Source organism: Lonchura striata, chromosome 5 (genome assembly GCF_050655825.1).
Source record: "Lonchura striata isolate lonStrDom1 chromosome 5, ASM5065582v1, whole genome shotgun sequence".
In the NCBI taxonomy this organism is placed as follows: Eukaryota; Metazoa; Chordata; class Aves; order Passeriformes; family Estrildidae; genus Lonchura; species Lonchura striata.
In genome coordinates, this window is record NC_140707.1 from 57,943,448 (window position 1) to 57,957,422 (window position 13,975).

The 13,975-nt window shown below is 38.2% G+C and overlaps 1 protein-coding gene across 3 annotated transcripts in view; it reads left to right on the forward strand.

The window, feature by feature from the left end:
• Window positions 1-13,975, forward strand: part of SLC24A4 (solute carrier family 24 member 4) — an 85,209-nt gene that overhangs the window by 54,333 nt on the left and 16,901 nt on the right. For 2 of the 3 annotated variants that reach the window (XM_085582280.1, XM_085582281.1), the window contains exons 8-12: window positions 282-307; window positions 991-1,044; window positions 2,096-2,238; window positions 6,730-6,899; window positions 8,819-8,963. In XM_085582280.1, coding sequence (XP_085438406.1) covers window positions 282-307; window positions 991-1,044; window positions 2,096-2,238; window positions 6,730-6,899; window positions 8,819-8,963 — 538 coding nt within the window. The remainder of the gene's footprint in view (window positions 1-281; window positions 308-990; window positions 1,045-2,095; window positions 2,239-6,729; window positions 6,900-8,818; window positions 8,964-13,975) is intronic. The other variant, XM_021531951.4, reaches the window with a different exon arrangement.

Consider the following 13,975-nt stretch of genomic DNA (forward strand, 5'->3'; position numbering starts at 1 on the left):
CACAGGATAGCATGTGGGTATATTAGTACGTATCTGCCTGTCTTTAACATGCTTGCACCATTTTCCTTAATAGTTCTTAAAACAGCCACTGGCAGAGACCCAGACCTTGTTCACAAGGTTTGTATTTTGTGAGGGGCACAGTCCATACAGTGGAAGTTCTGGTTAGAACGGGTCAAAACTTGGGTAGGTCTGTCTAGATGTGGCTGATATATTCTGAAGAAATTTGACAGTTTTTGAGATAGATCAGAGAAATTTATGTTTCCTTTTTTTCCTTCTTCTAGTTCATATATGATGAGAAAATAGAATGGTAAGTTGTATAAATTATTCCATGCACTCCTGTATTTGCCACAAGGCTCACTAGAAAATAGAGTTGCAGTGCAATTGACTTTCATTCTACACACTGAGAGTATGAGCTGGATTGAAATCCTCTGTATTTTGTTTGGGCTTAGTTTTTATGATGGTCACAGAGAACAAAAAGAAAATGTAAGAGCCAGGAAAGATTAAGGAAGTACATAGGCTCTGTGTAAGGCCTGAAGATTCCCATGTGCAGAGAGGGTAACCAAAACTCTTCTGCTTGGATTCTGATTTTTAACATTTATGAGATGCCAGGTGTTCCAATGAACACTCCAGTGTGAATCCTAGAGGAAGATCACAGCACTGTTAGAAACAGTGCTCTCAAAGTTCCTGGCCAGTGCTTCAGCACTGAATTGCAAAAGGCCTTGGTGTTATGATCCTCAGAGGGTAGCTATGGTTTCAGTCTGTATAGCACATTTCTGAAATACATGCATTGCATTTTATTTGCATGTTTATCAAAACTTGAGAGTCTGCTTCCTCTCTCATACTGCTGAGACACCATCTAATCTTAATGATGTGAGTCCTGTGTGCACAAATGTGACTTGTACCAGATGTTTAAGGCACACTCCTACATAAAACTTGTAAAGCATACAGCTGTTTGAATGGCCTTCTAACACTTCTTTCTGTCTTTTTGAGGTGGGAAAGCCTTGTACTCATCATTATGTATTCATTCTACATACTTATCATGAAGTAAGTACTTCTCCTTGCTGTACCCTTTAGATGTTAACTAACCATCATTCTTTTGGTCTTGTTTTGTCCTTGGCCTTCCTCCCTGAGAGCAGTACAGCCAGTCGTGTTTCTGTGTTAGATCTGTTGACTTTTATGCTTTACCACTTTAATTCTATGTTTGTGCTTAATCAGCAGCAAATACTTTCATGCATCCTTTTCATAGTGCACAGAGGTAAAGTAGCTTTTAGAAAAAGTTGAGAAAAATCTTATTTATACAAAGGTATACAAAAAGTTTGCAGGGCGCTTTGGATTGTAAACACTTATCATGTCAGCTCTTACACATATTATATACTCCCTGGAGAACGAGGTCAAATAACATTAGATAGAGTGCTAAGCATGTATTTATCTTCAGACCATCTCATCTTAGTTGTTTACTGATGTCTTTTTCTGTTGTGTCACTGCCTCTGACAGGAGAGTCAGAGGTCTGACTGTTACTGCTAGTGTCTGTGAGTCCATCCTTCTATTGCAAGTTGCTTAGACTTATATCCCTCACAAATCACCCTGTTGGAACTCCCTTTTCTCCTACATCAAGTCTTAGCAGAGCTCATTGACAGCCCTCTTCGATCCCACCCTAGTGCTAAAATAGATATATTCTGTCTTTAGAAGGGTATGGTGAGCAGTCTCAGAAATGCTCAAGAACCCTCCCACAGGGAACACAGTACTGAAGGAAACAGTAAGGTGAATTGTGAGCTGATGCAGGAGGAAAGAAGCTGCTCTATAGTGAGTGTCCTGGCTCCAAAATCAACAGCTCCCTTGTTTTACCTTCACTAAATCTGCTCTAGTGCCTTTTTACAGTTCGCTGTAGGTCATGAGAGATAGGTGCAGTCCTTGCTTTCCTATCAGCTTGCCACTGAGTTGGACAGTCCTTTCTCTTCACTCCTTATTAATTGTCAGAGAACATGCATCTAGGCTTTCCTGCTTGCCTGCATAAGTTGTTCTCAGATAGTTTGAAAGTTTGTGAAGAAAATATAAAAATCCAACCTTTTTAGAGACCTTTTCTTTGCACTTTCAGGTACAATGTGAGGATGCAAAATTTCTTCAGCCTTAAAAGCAAGAATGTTGGAAATGGTGACACAGTCAACAATGAGCTGGAAGATGGTAATAAATGTTATGCCTCTAGTTGTGATGACCCATCCATTCCATTACTATGGAAAGGTAAGGCTGAGCAGACAGGACTTGGAAAAACAGTAGTTCACAGGATATCCTTTTTATTTATTTTATGCAGATCAAAACAATGTCAGTATTCAATTGTAAGCAGGGTTAACTTGATAATTCAGCAGTCAGATTGCCACATTAGAAAAAGTTTTGTTTTTTTTTTTTCTATATTCTGAAAAAAGCTGCTTTGCACATTGGCAATTTTGCTCCCTTTTTATCTCCTGTTCTGTGATGATCTACAACATTGTGAAAGAAATACAGTTTTTTTGCCAAGAAGAAAACAATTTTCACTTCAAAAATTAGTTTGGATTGAGAAGTTGAGATGTGCATGTTGAAGGGAATTACATGGGCAGATCTGTGGGCACGAGGGGTTACATGTTGAGTTCAGATCCTCAGAAGACTGGTTTTCACATGCCTAAATACTCTGTATACCTCACCAGACACAGATGTAAAATTCAAAAATGCAGGTTCTTTGCTATTTGTGTTTTTGTCATAAAGGAAAGAAGATGATATCCAGCTTGTGGTACTGAAAGTAAGCAAAAATATCTGGGTATTTTTGGCTTGCTTTCTAAGCCTGTTTTTATATTTGTCTTACCTCTCTTCTCTTCCATTCTCCCTTTTCTCTGTAGAGTAAAATTCTTCCCCTTTCAAAGCACAAACCATGTAATTTAGTAAGCAGTTGGGCTGCTCTTAATAAGTGAGGTCTCCTCACTTTGTTCTTTGCACACATCTCCCATTCTAGGAGGCTGAGCTCATCAGCAATGTCAGTAGCATTTGAAAGACCCCCATGTAATAACAAATAATGCCAAACAGGAATTTAGAACAGACTCAGACAATCCCACTCTTTTCTGCTTTTAGTGTTTAGGCTGGGATTTCTTTAAGTTACAGGTATACAGGTAGCTATACCTGTAGGTATAGGTTTATTCAGTGACAGCATACTGCTGCTCTGGTCCTAGATAAGGTGTTTAGACAATACTCATTTAAAATTATTTCTCATAGGACATTATAGCATGATTAAATGATGGTGACTTTGAAATACTTCCATCTAATTTTATACTGAACTTTTGGGAGCATTGACTCTGATACAGTGAGGTCTGTAACTTGGATGTGGATTTGTGTCCATGCAAGGTTCTGCAGATACTTCCTGTATTCAAGTGAGAAGAGGGTAATCCAGTTAAACACCACTGATATTAGTGGATTTTAGTTTTAAGGAATTTGTTGGGTTCTGATGTCATCTCCCAGCAGGCTCTCCTCTCTAGCCCTTGTGGTAAAGACACAATCGCACAGGCTGCTTGCCTGTCCATCTGTTCCCTTTTCAAGGAAATGTGTAGATTATTGAATGCTTGTGAAGAACATGCAGAAAAGAAGCAATAAAGCTCCACTAGCAACTGTCCACGTCAGATTTATTTTCTGATTTTGCCTCAAAGATGCACTGATACTGCAGTTTCAGTCAGATTCCCTTTGCCTTCTCCAGCACCCATTACACAAATACGTGCATTGGAGGGACAATTGCTCAAAGAGCCAGAGTGTAGATACTGTAGATACTGTCACAGGCAAACATGCCTGAAAAAGTACAGAAAGAAGAGATTAAGGATTTGGAGTGAGCAGTGGGAGGGGAGGATGGCAGTGTTAGTCTGACTGCTTTATGTGTCAAGATGCTGTCCTAGAAAACTATCACATGGCTGCCTCCATCTTCTTCCCTCCTGTTCTCTCAAAATATGCCATGACCCATCAGTGACTCCCTCTTAGTTGGCACATGCTGGCTTCACAAGCTGAGCTGCATTTCCCCCAGCAGCAGCTTTCAGAAAGGAGCACTGCTAACAGCAAGGAGAGAATTGGGGCTGGCCTCTGCCTTGCACTGGTTAGCAGTTTTAGGATCCACCAAAAAACCTCCCTTATGCTTGCAAAGTTCATGACTTTCAAGAGCTTCCAGTGGTACAATATAAAACATTTCATCACTCAAGTTTCAGAAAGAAAAAGGAGAGATTTTCACCATAAGAAAAATTTCATTTCAAGGATGAGTTGTGCACACACAGGTAAAGGCAAACTAGATGTACTTTGTAAATACTGCTCCAATTTTCAAAGCACAAATGTGTATTACCCTTGACTTTCATTGTGTTGACCCAAATTTCCACCAGGTGGCATGGTTTGACCCCTGCCTGAAACCAGAAACTTGGGCAAAAGTGGGTTTCTGAAGGACTGGGTTTCAGAGCTAAAGTCATCGAAAGCTTTCTGTTGATTTTGTCAGGGTTGTTGGTGATGAACCTTTGATAGTGAGCAATGAGTTTGTTGGAAAGAAAAGCTGTTGTCAGTAGAGTTTTTTTTTAAGGATTGTCCAAAGTAGAAGTGTAAAAGGCTTTTCTCCTTTTCACGTTTCTTAAGACAACTTTTAGATGGGGTCCATACTATATGGGGCTAAGATATGTGGGTTTCTTTACAGGCATAGGGAGTCAAACTGAAAATAATGAAAATAATAAGAGCAATGTGCCACAGTAAGTCAGAATAGCTGCAGTACTTAAATACATATTTAGTACAAGGGATTCTACAGCAGCGCTGAGTTTTTTATTATGGTACTTTTCTCAAAGCTGAATGTTTGTTTGCTCACTGTCTTCATAGGGCTCTAAGAAAACAGTTTCCGAGTAACTTCAGTGCTCCCATGTTTTTCATGTCACTGTAAGATGAAGCATTTTAGTTAATTCTCTGGAGGAACTCACTTGGGAACAGTTAATCTGATGAGACTGGAACCTTTTTGTCCTTACTACCATTGCTGTCAAATATTTATTTTTCCTTAACTAAAGCAAATGTTAAGTTTATGTGGTTGAGTCCTGATTGTGAGGGCTGATTACTAGGAAACCTGTCTGGCTGTATATTCCTGCACAGAAAAGCTGCTACACTCCAAGAGTCACTGGAGTGGATGTGCTCCTTATTTGCATCATCAGCCACAGTACTCAGCAAGGCTAATTTGGTTTAGATGTTGAAATAGAGGAGGATAATTGCTCCCTTACATTTAGCAAAAAAATACTGTTAGTTCTATTCTGTATTAGAGATCATAAGCTGCAAGCACGACTCCAGAGTGGATTCTTTGAGGAAGACACATTTCTTTGTGAAACCAGAGATCTTACATTTATGACACTTCAGGTGACCCCAGTGTACTCACTGAACAGATTTTAGTGAAGCAAGGCAAGACACTCAAATGCTTGGAAGGGTGAAAGTTACAGATGTTTATTGGTGATTTACAGGCTTGCTGGTTTTTCTTGTTGAATCATTATGGAGAATGTGTTTCTTCAACTGCAAATGTGCTAGAAGATGCTTGAGACGGCAAAGCCTTTATTGCATGATGTGACTTAGATGCATGCAGGAATCCAGTCTTCCTGAAAAACAAAAATATTCAACACTGTAACAATGCAAAAGAGTAACAATATAGGCTTCTGTATGTTTAGAACAGATCCATTTTAATTCCATTGTTTGAGTTGAATGTTTTCTTAGATTTCCTTTGCTTCCTGACTGGAACCATGCACTAATTATCTTTCACTTCTACCTCCTAAATTCTCCTCCTCTTCCTAATGTAAGTAACAATGCAAAAGGGGAGGGAGAGGGGGAGGCCAAGCTAAGCAAAGCAGAAAACAAGCTGTAAAGATTTTTTTTTCTGTACATATTATTATATGTAATAATTAATATTTATTATGGTCATGTATGTATTTCCTGCCCTGCTTTCTAACACCACATGGGTATGTCTCCTGTCTGCTGAGCCTTGCTGTGCTTGCTATGTGTAGTCTGTAGCATTTGTGAGAATATTGGTTTGTTGGTGATCTCCTAAAGTCCTTGCCTGTACTTGTGTTGATTCCCAATAAAATTTTGTCTCTACGTGTTCTTAACATGGTAGAAATTTTTTAACTTTGTAATCTTAAACTTGGTACAGAATCCTTTATATTAACAAAGGCTTACTTTGTTAGTTAGTTAGAACCGTAGATTTGTTCTTGAAAATTCTTGTCATAATTTCAAATGTTTTCATGTGGGAGATACTGGTAATATTCTGTGAAGGTAAAGTGAAGATTTCCAGGAGTGAGCACAACATTAGGGCCTTCTGAATGTGCAGCACCTTGATCCAATGGAATAGCTTTAGAGGTTTCAGGAGTGCTTTCTACACTGCCACAGTGCAAACTTCTAGAAAAAGGGTACAAAACTCTAGTGGGACATAAGCAAAGACAACTGGTACTACAGCATGAACAGCTGGGGGAAAACTGCTCCCACTAATCTGACAGTGACTTGGTGGCTGCCTTAGTAGAGGGAAATCCTTTTCCAGCATGTGATCTAAACACAGAGCACAACTGATGAGGAGATTTGCCAGGCTGCAGAAATATTAAAGTCACTCATAAATTCTGGCATTCAGATAAATGTTTCCCCCACCTGAGCCTGGAAAGACCTGACTCTGGATGGTGGGACACATGGTGGGTCAGTTGCACTGCTAACTCTGTCCCTTGTGATCATTAGTGAAGGGGATCCAGCAGTATGGCAAAAACAGTGTTGTGATGGTGGATGAGATAATCTGCTCCAGTCCTCCCAAATACCGGTTCCCTGAAGCTGGATTACGGATTATGATCACAAATAAGTTTGGACCACGCACCAGAATGCGGATGGCAAGCAGACTCATCATTAATGAGGTACGTTCATTAGGAAAACAGAAAATGACCATGAGGCAGAGGGGTTACCAAAGAGCTGTGCTCATAGTGATGTTGGAATTTAGATTCTCCCATGTTCCTACGGTTGGGAGAGAACTATGTCTTTCTCAAGCAGCTATATGAGAACAGATTTGAAGATTGATTCCCAGCTGATGATGTTGCCTGTTTTAACGGGAGGGCAGTCAAATCGGAGGGACTACCTTACCTCTCTGACAGAAGATGTTTACTTCAGTGTGTGTGTGTGCAAATGTGCACATTTAGATTATATCTATAGCAGAGTAATTGGTTTGGATTATTACAAAAGTGGTTAGGATAATTGACAAGACAACCAAAAATTTTTAAAACTGCTCTTGTATTATTAACACTTCAGGATTCCTTCAGAGATTTGCCTTCCTATTTGGTATTCACTGTAGTTGTCAACTCAAAGTAAAAATGGACCAAAATATTGTCATGAGTGGAATTTGCCCTGGACAGTTTCAGTTATCTCTTACTTGATATATTGTCATGAGCGTATATTGCTTGTTGCATACCCTGCAGCTGAAGTGACTTGGCAAGTGTGGCTGTTCCGAACTTGCTGGAGCACTAGGGGTAAAATCTTTAGCCTACCTACCTTGGGTTTTATGAAGGCAGAATTTTATAGTTTGCTCCCGCAATATCAAATCTGAGAGCTAGTAAATAGTTTTCAACATCATAACACAGTTCATGTGTTTAGCCAGCCTTATGAATTCCATAATAAAAGCAAGCACCATTAATACCTTTTTAACAAAAATTCAGTTTGACAGTAGAATAGTGAAAGATGTTATGGTCAGGAGTAGAAGATCAGACCAGGCACATGGCAACAGTTGACTCTGTAATCCTTGAAGTCAATTCATTGATCAGTGAAAAATTCTTAATGGCTGTGTGGGTAGGAAGCTGATACTTGGCCCTTTCAACATCTGCAAAAAAACATTCTCTAAACTTGAGCATTTTGGATATATGGTCTTACGTATTCTCACTTATATATTCACAAGTTTTGCAAAGTATTCACATAGGATTTTTTTCTCTTTTTCACTAGAGTATGTTGATACTACTTTCAGAATTTTTTTTTGCAGTTTGTGCAGTTACCTTATTTTTCAAGGCGTTTCAGAGCACTTTTCAGGAGTTGATAGTTTGTCAGGAAAAGAGAACACTTACCAACCCTGCATTACCTCATCTAATGAATTAAAATAATTATTTTTTTATAAAAGTAAGAACTTACTGTTGCATCTAACATTCTCCAGTGCATGAGTGGGTATATAAACTGATGTTTAAAACCTATACTTGTAATTGTTTTACTGTGTGTTGGAACTGCAGCAATTCTTATACATTTCTGCAGGGCCAATTATGAGCTTCATATACTTGGACAAGGGCAAGAAGGATTAGTCTTGCTTTTGAAATTAAAAATAGGAAGTTCAAATTTACCTCAGTGTATGGAGTTGAGAGGGAGGGAGAAGAGTTGGATCTGAGAAGGAGAGCTCCTAGATAATGAGTCATTCATAAGCCAACTCTTAATTGTGCAGAGGTGTCTTGAGTGTTACCATTTAATTATGGTGCTATTGCTGGTATGAGTGGGAGCTGTTGAGTGAGAAGTGCTTTAGAATACCACATTGGTGCAAACATGGGTGGAACAATAAGTGTTACAACATTCTCCATCATGGCTTGAAAGACTCCTGCCAGTAATTTTGAAGTGGATGGTTAACCTGGTGAAGGCTGATGCCTGCTGAAGACAGGTAGGCCACTGACAGGTTTGTTGTTGACTGAAAGGAAAACTTTGAGGAGAAACTTCATGGCTCATGTCACTGGGGCTGGACAGAGAGCAAAACTCAGATGTCACAAAGTAAATACTTCCTGAACTATGGCAGTTTTGTGTTTTGACACTGCAGCGCCAGCGGTTAATCCAATCTGCCAATGGCTCAAGCAAAGCTCTTCAGAACAGGAGACAAGAGAATATTGAAAATGGAAACATCCCTGTGGGGAACCAAGAGGAGGAAAATGAACAGGACAGTCTAACTCCATTTTCAGTGCCAGGTAAGGCACTACTACTTTCTAGATGTTTATAGTACTGAAAAAGAAGATATTTTAAATGCCAAATGCTGGGTTGTAAGAAAGACAGCCTGTGGGGAAAGAGGAGGAAAGGAATTGGTTTGACTGTCTGAAGGGTGGATTTGCTGGCAGTAAAACTGAGGTGGAGGCTTGGTGGCTAAAAGCAGATCTTAGGAAAGTGTTTTCCAGTCATCATGGACGGCCGTGGTAGAAGTGCTGATTTGCCAGAGGTGAAGGGAAACAGGAAAGGGAAGTTTATATTGAAACATGTCAGAATGACCTCATGAGCACTGCAGCACAAGTCATTTTGAAGTCAACAATTAACAATGACTTGCTGGAAATTGCTAAGCCAGAAGCACGTTGGTGTACATTGAAATTGTTTTAATGACTGTAGTGGGGGAGGCTTCTTGGACAAAAAGGAGAGAGAGAATGAGTGTTTAAAATTGTTAGAATAGCTGTATGCAATAGTATTCACCTTTTAAAATTTTTTGGTGTAAAGGAATTTTTTTTTTTAATTCTTTGGTGTAAAGGGCTATGTATAACCAACCTCTCAACGCTGGTGCCCTTGGCACATTGCAGGTTGATTTCTGCCCAAATGCTTTGGAGATTACACAGCAGAGATTAGATCAGCCCTCACAGACATGTGGTTTGTCACATAATTACTGTTTAACCTAAGTATTGCTTGGCATGGATAAATACCACATCCAGTGAAAAAGAAGCATTTTCCATGTTATATCTAACTTCTTAGCAATTCCATTTCTTCATTCGCTGTCATTGTAAAAGAGATGTTTGTGATTGAACAAACATTGAAGCATATTGTGTGAAGACTAGATGATAATGTATGTTTTCCTGTGTTAGTGTGCTCCCCCTAGCTAGCTTCTTATAGTCACCAGTTATGGATTGGAGTGAGGAATGGAAGCAAACTAATTCACTGAAGATAGGCCCATTAGATGAGCTTCTGTTCATTCATGAGATAGTGAAAAAATACTTTTATTTTGTGGCAAACTAGCAGGATCCAAGTCAGCAATATGCTTGTGCACCTGAGCATGTTAATGACAAGAGTAGTAGTAATAATAATAATAGTAATAACAACAGAAACTAATAAACAACTTCTAAAAAGGAAAAATGTCTCCCCAAACAATCTAAACATAATTGAATCCTGGAATTATTAAGGTTGGAAAAAATCTCTGAGATTATCTAGTGCAGGTGTTAACCCAACACTGCCATGTCCACCACTAACCAAGGTACTGAGCACCACATCTGTGCTGCCATTGGCAGTGATTCCACTGCTTCCACGAGCACTCTCTTCCAAATCTTGACTACCCTTGCATGTGTTGGCAAAGAAGACTTCTAAACTGAGATGGTTTTTGGATACAAGTTTTTGGATACAAGTTTTGATTAGGGTAGTGCAATCATGCATTTCTTCTTACTTTCCAGGCAGCTTTTTTATGAAGAAAACATAGGTAAATTTCATATTATAGCTTCCTAAGTGTGTGACATTCACAATAGATAAAATACTTTGAACTAAAGAGGGAGTTATTAATTATGTCACTGGTCTTCTTTAAATGCATTTTTTCTGCATTTTTGAAAAAGACTTTAAAGATAAAGTTTAACAGGCCAGAGTGGAACCACTGGTCATTCAGTTCATACTGAATGGAGCAAAAGTTCAACATGAGCTCAAGACAGCTATGTAAAAGTGAATAACTGATTGTATAAAATCCTCATAATTACCTTCAGGTATTGTCACTCCTGTTGTCTGGAGTTGACTGGTTGGATTCTCATTGCTCAACTCATATATTCTAACTGAGAATTCTTTTATTACGTTTTCAAAACCACCCCTTTAATAAGTTTGGTGAAAATATGAGGACCCAGCATCATGCTTTGTTGTTGTTTAAGTACTGTGGCACAATCAATAGCCTAAAAAAATCCAGACATTTAAAACTGGCTTCAGGGAAAAGGTAGTTTGCAGAGAGTTTCCAAGAATCCACTTTGGTTTTCTTTGATTTATTTTCAGTCTGAGAATAAGGCACATACATTTTCTAAAGATCAGGAGATCATGTATTTTTTCAGTACTAGAAAGTGTTCTCTGAAGAATAGGCTTTCAGTTTTCAATACGATTTTTCAATTCAATTGGTTGTGGCGTCCTAGGTAAAAAAATCCACTCTTGTACTTTAGGAGCTGCAACTGCAGTGGCTGTGAGTTGGCCCAACCCCCTTTTTTGTGCTCTTTTCTAGTCACATTTTGTAGCCTAATTCAGGATTTCACTTTCTTTCTTGAGATTGCATATTCTAGAGACTTTTGCAAGAACAACTTTGGGTTTTTTTTTCTGAAACAGAAGTAAATGAAGTATAAAGTTTTATCTCTGAGTGATTCACAGTTATTATTTGTCATCTCAAAATGCATCTGTTGCATTTTGTTCTTTTTTTATCCTCTGTCAACAGGAGTGCTCAGCAATAAGTGTAGGGCTTTAGCAAGCAGAAATAGAGAATATAGTTGTTACATGAAAACAGCCTCAAGCTGTTTCAGCATATATCCCCTTTGTCAGACATCCAGAGAGATTTGCTCCCAAGTGTGGGTGTGGTTCAGGCCCATCCTGAAAAAGGAGACAACATACAGTTTTTGTGGGAGCTGCATATGATATCATTCAAACAGCCTTTGCCTTTGGTTTCTGTGTGGGAAAAACACATTCTTTTTAAAAGAGGAATGTCTTTCCTGACCTAACCTTCAGACTTTTGATCATCTCCCAGGAGAAAGGCTCATTTGAAGCTTTACAATTTGATTACTCTACAGTTGTTTAAAAACAGGTCTTAAAGTTTAAAAAAACACCCCACAGATCAGAATAAAATAGGACATAACTGGGCAGGCATATGTTGACAACAAAATGGTGTGTTAAAGCCCTTGCATAGCTCAGTGGTCTTTTAGAGCCCAGACTCAGAAAAACACTTCTGTGCAGCTCTTAATGGATGCTTAAATCCCTTCCATTGTCACATGTTCAGCACCCTTTAAAATACTCGGTGATCTCAGCTCCTGATCATTTCACAGGAATGAAGAACTACTTCTCTTACAGAATTGGAGCATGGCTGCTTTATATAAGTCATGATGGTGTTAGCTAAAACAGGAATAATAATTCCTTGAGCTAAAATAAGATGGCAATAAAGGAGATTAGCAATCCTATCCATTTTTGTTTGGATCCAAAATACAAAGATAACGTGTAGGATAGAAGCAAAAAAAAAAAAAAAAAAAAAAAGAACAGTATCTACTAAAACCATGTAAAATGTCTGTACTTGGTCAAAACAAACATTTATCTCAATATTCTGACTCCAGCCACAATTTCATGAAGAAGCCTGGGGAAGAGTGGGACAGGACAAGTTATTGTTCAGCTGTTTTCTCCTCAAGGAGCTTCCTGGTCTGGATGCAAAATTTTGATCTAAAGTTCCTTAGTTTGTTTCTTCTTCATTAACCTAATCCTAATGTCTGATTGTCAGTGAATCAGTGAACCCATAACATCCTTTGAGAAGGAGCTTCATGATTCTGTGAAGAACCTTTTACTTACTTTGAACCTGGCTCCTACTCCACTTGATGTCTTCCTTCATTGGAAACACGGTGGACAAGGCAAACCCAGTGCACCACTTGAACACTCAGCAGGCTGTAGATCTTTGTTAGACAGCAAGATTAAAACATACAGAATAAACCAGGCCAAAATCCAACCAAGTGTAACAAGATATGGGGAGTACCTCTGTTCAGTTACATCTTACTTTTCTTGAATGTTGTCTTGTGTAAACCTATTGTAACTCTGAGAGAAAAGCTCGTTTCTGCATACTGGAGCAAATTCTCTGTACCAAAAATGTGTATTTAAGAGAAGATTATTGGCATAAATCCAAATATTCAAAGTGTGGTAAAGGCACAGGCTGAAAATAGAAATCTGAGTTGTTTTGGACAGATTTCATGGTCTGGAATTTGGAACTTGTATTATGGAAAATGAAACTTCCGAGAAGAGTATCAGTAGGTTGAAAAATAGTCTGTTTTGGATGAGGATGAGAAGTAAAACCTTGGTATTTTCCAAAGGAAAAAAAGGTTTCCGAAGGTCTGTTGCAGGACAACTGCAATAAAAATATTTTGTCTGCTGCCCACTTGGAAGGATGATAGAGACTAAGCCTCTTTGGATACTGTTTTACACACTGCATAGCCTTTTTCTAGAGTGCTCATACAGAGAATCTCTTGCTTCCACAATTTACAGGATAATTTGCAGAGCTGAAATCACTAAGAATTTTCCAAGAAGGTGGAGAGTCAGCTGCTATGTTAATTTTCCTAATGAAAAATTGAAAGCCATTTTCTAACAGTTTTTTTTATTCTTTTGCAACAGACATTTTTCTGTGGAAAATCATTCTGATGGAAAATTCACAATAGGTCTAGTTTGTTGTATCTGTTTCAGTTTTTTTTCTATATAGTGTACCATACTTGTGAAAAAAATTGTATTTCTCTGTTGTGTTTTGGATACTGGAAATTACTAGAAATTAATTAAATTCTCAGATTGTCTAATTTACTTATATTGAAGTTCTCCAATCAGTCTGAACTCTGATGAAAAGAAATTTACTTCCTGTATGGGTTATTACAAAGTTCCTAGTGTAGAGGCATATGTGTTACTTTTAAACATTTTTGGGTTGAGAATTGACTTGATATTGATAATAATACGTGGGTGTAAATTCATCTTTGTAAATACAAAGATTAATTAGAACCAAGGGGACAGGTGTTTGGAAAGTAATTTTTAATTGGAGAAAAAACAAGTTGGGTTTTTTTGTTTGGTTGGTTGAGTTTTGTCCTTCCCAAATGAAAAATGATAGAGATATTATAAAATATAAATAAGGAATTAAAAAAACTTTAACAATTATTAAGTGAAGCATGAAAAATGTTTGCAGCAATAATCTTTCAGGTGAGCCTGGATGTGACTCATTTTTACTCTAAGTTTACCATCAACAAAAAATCCCTGGAAAAATAGC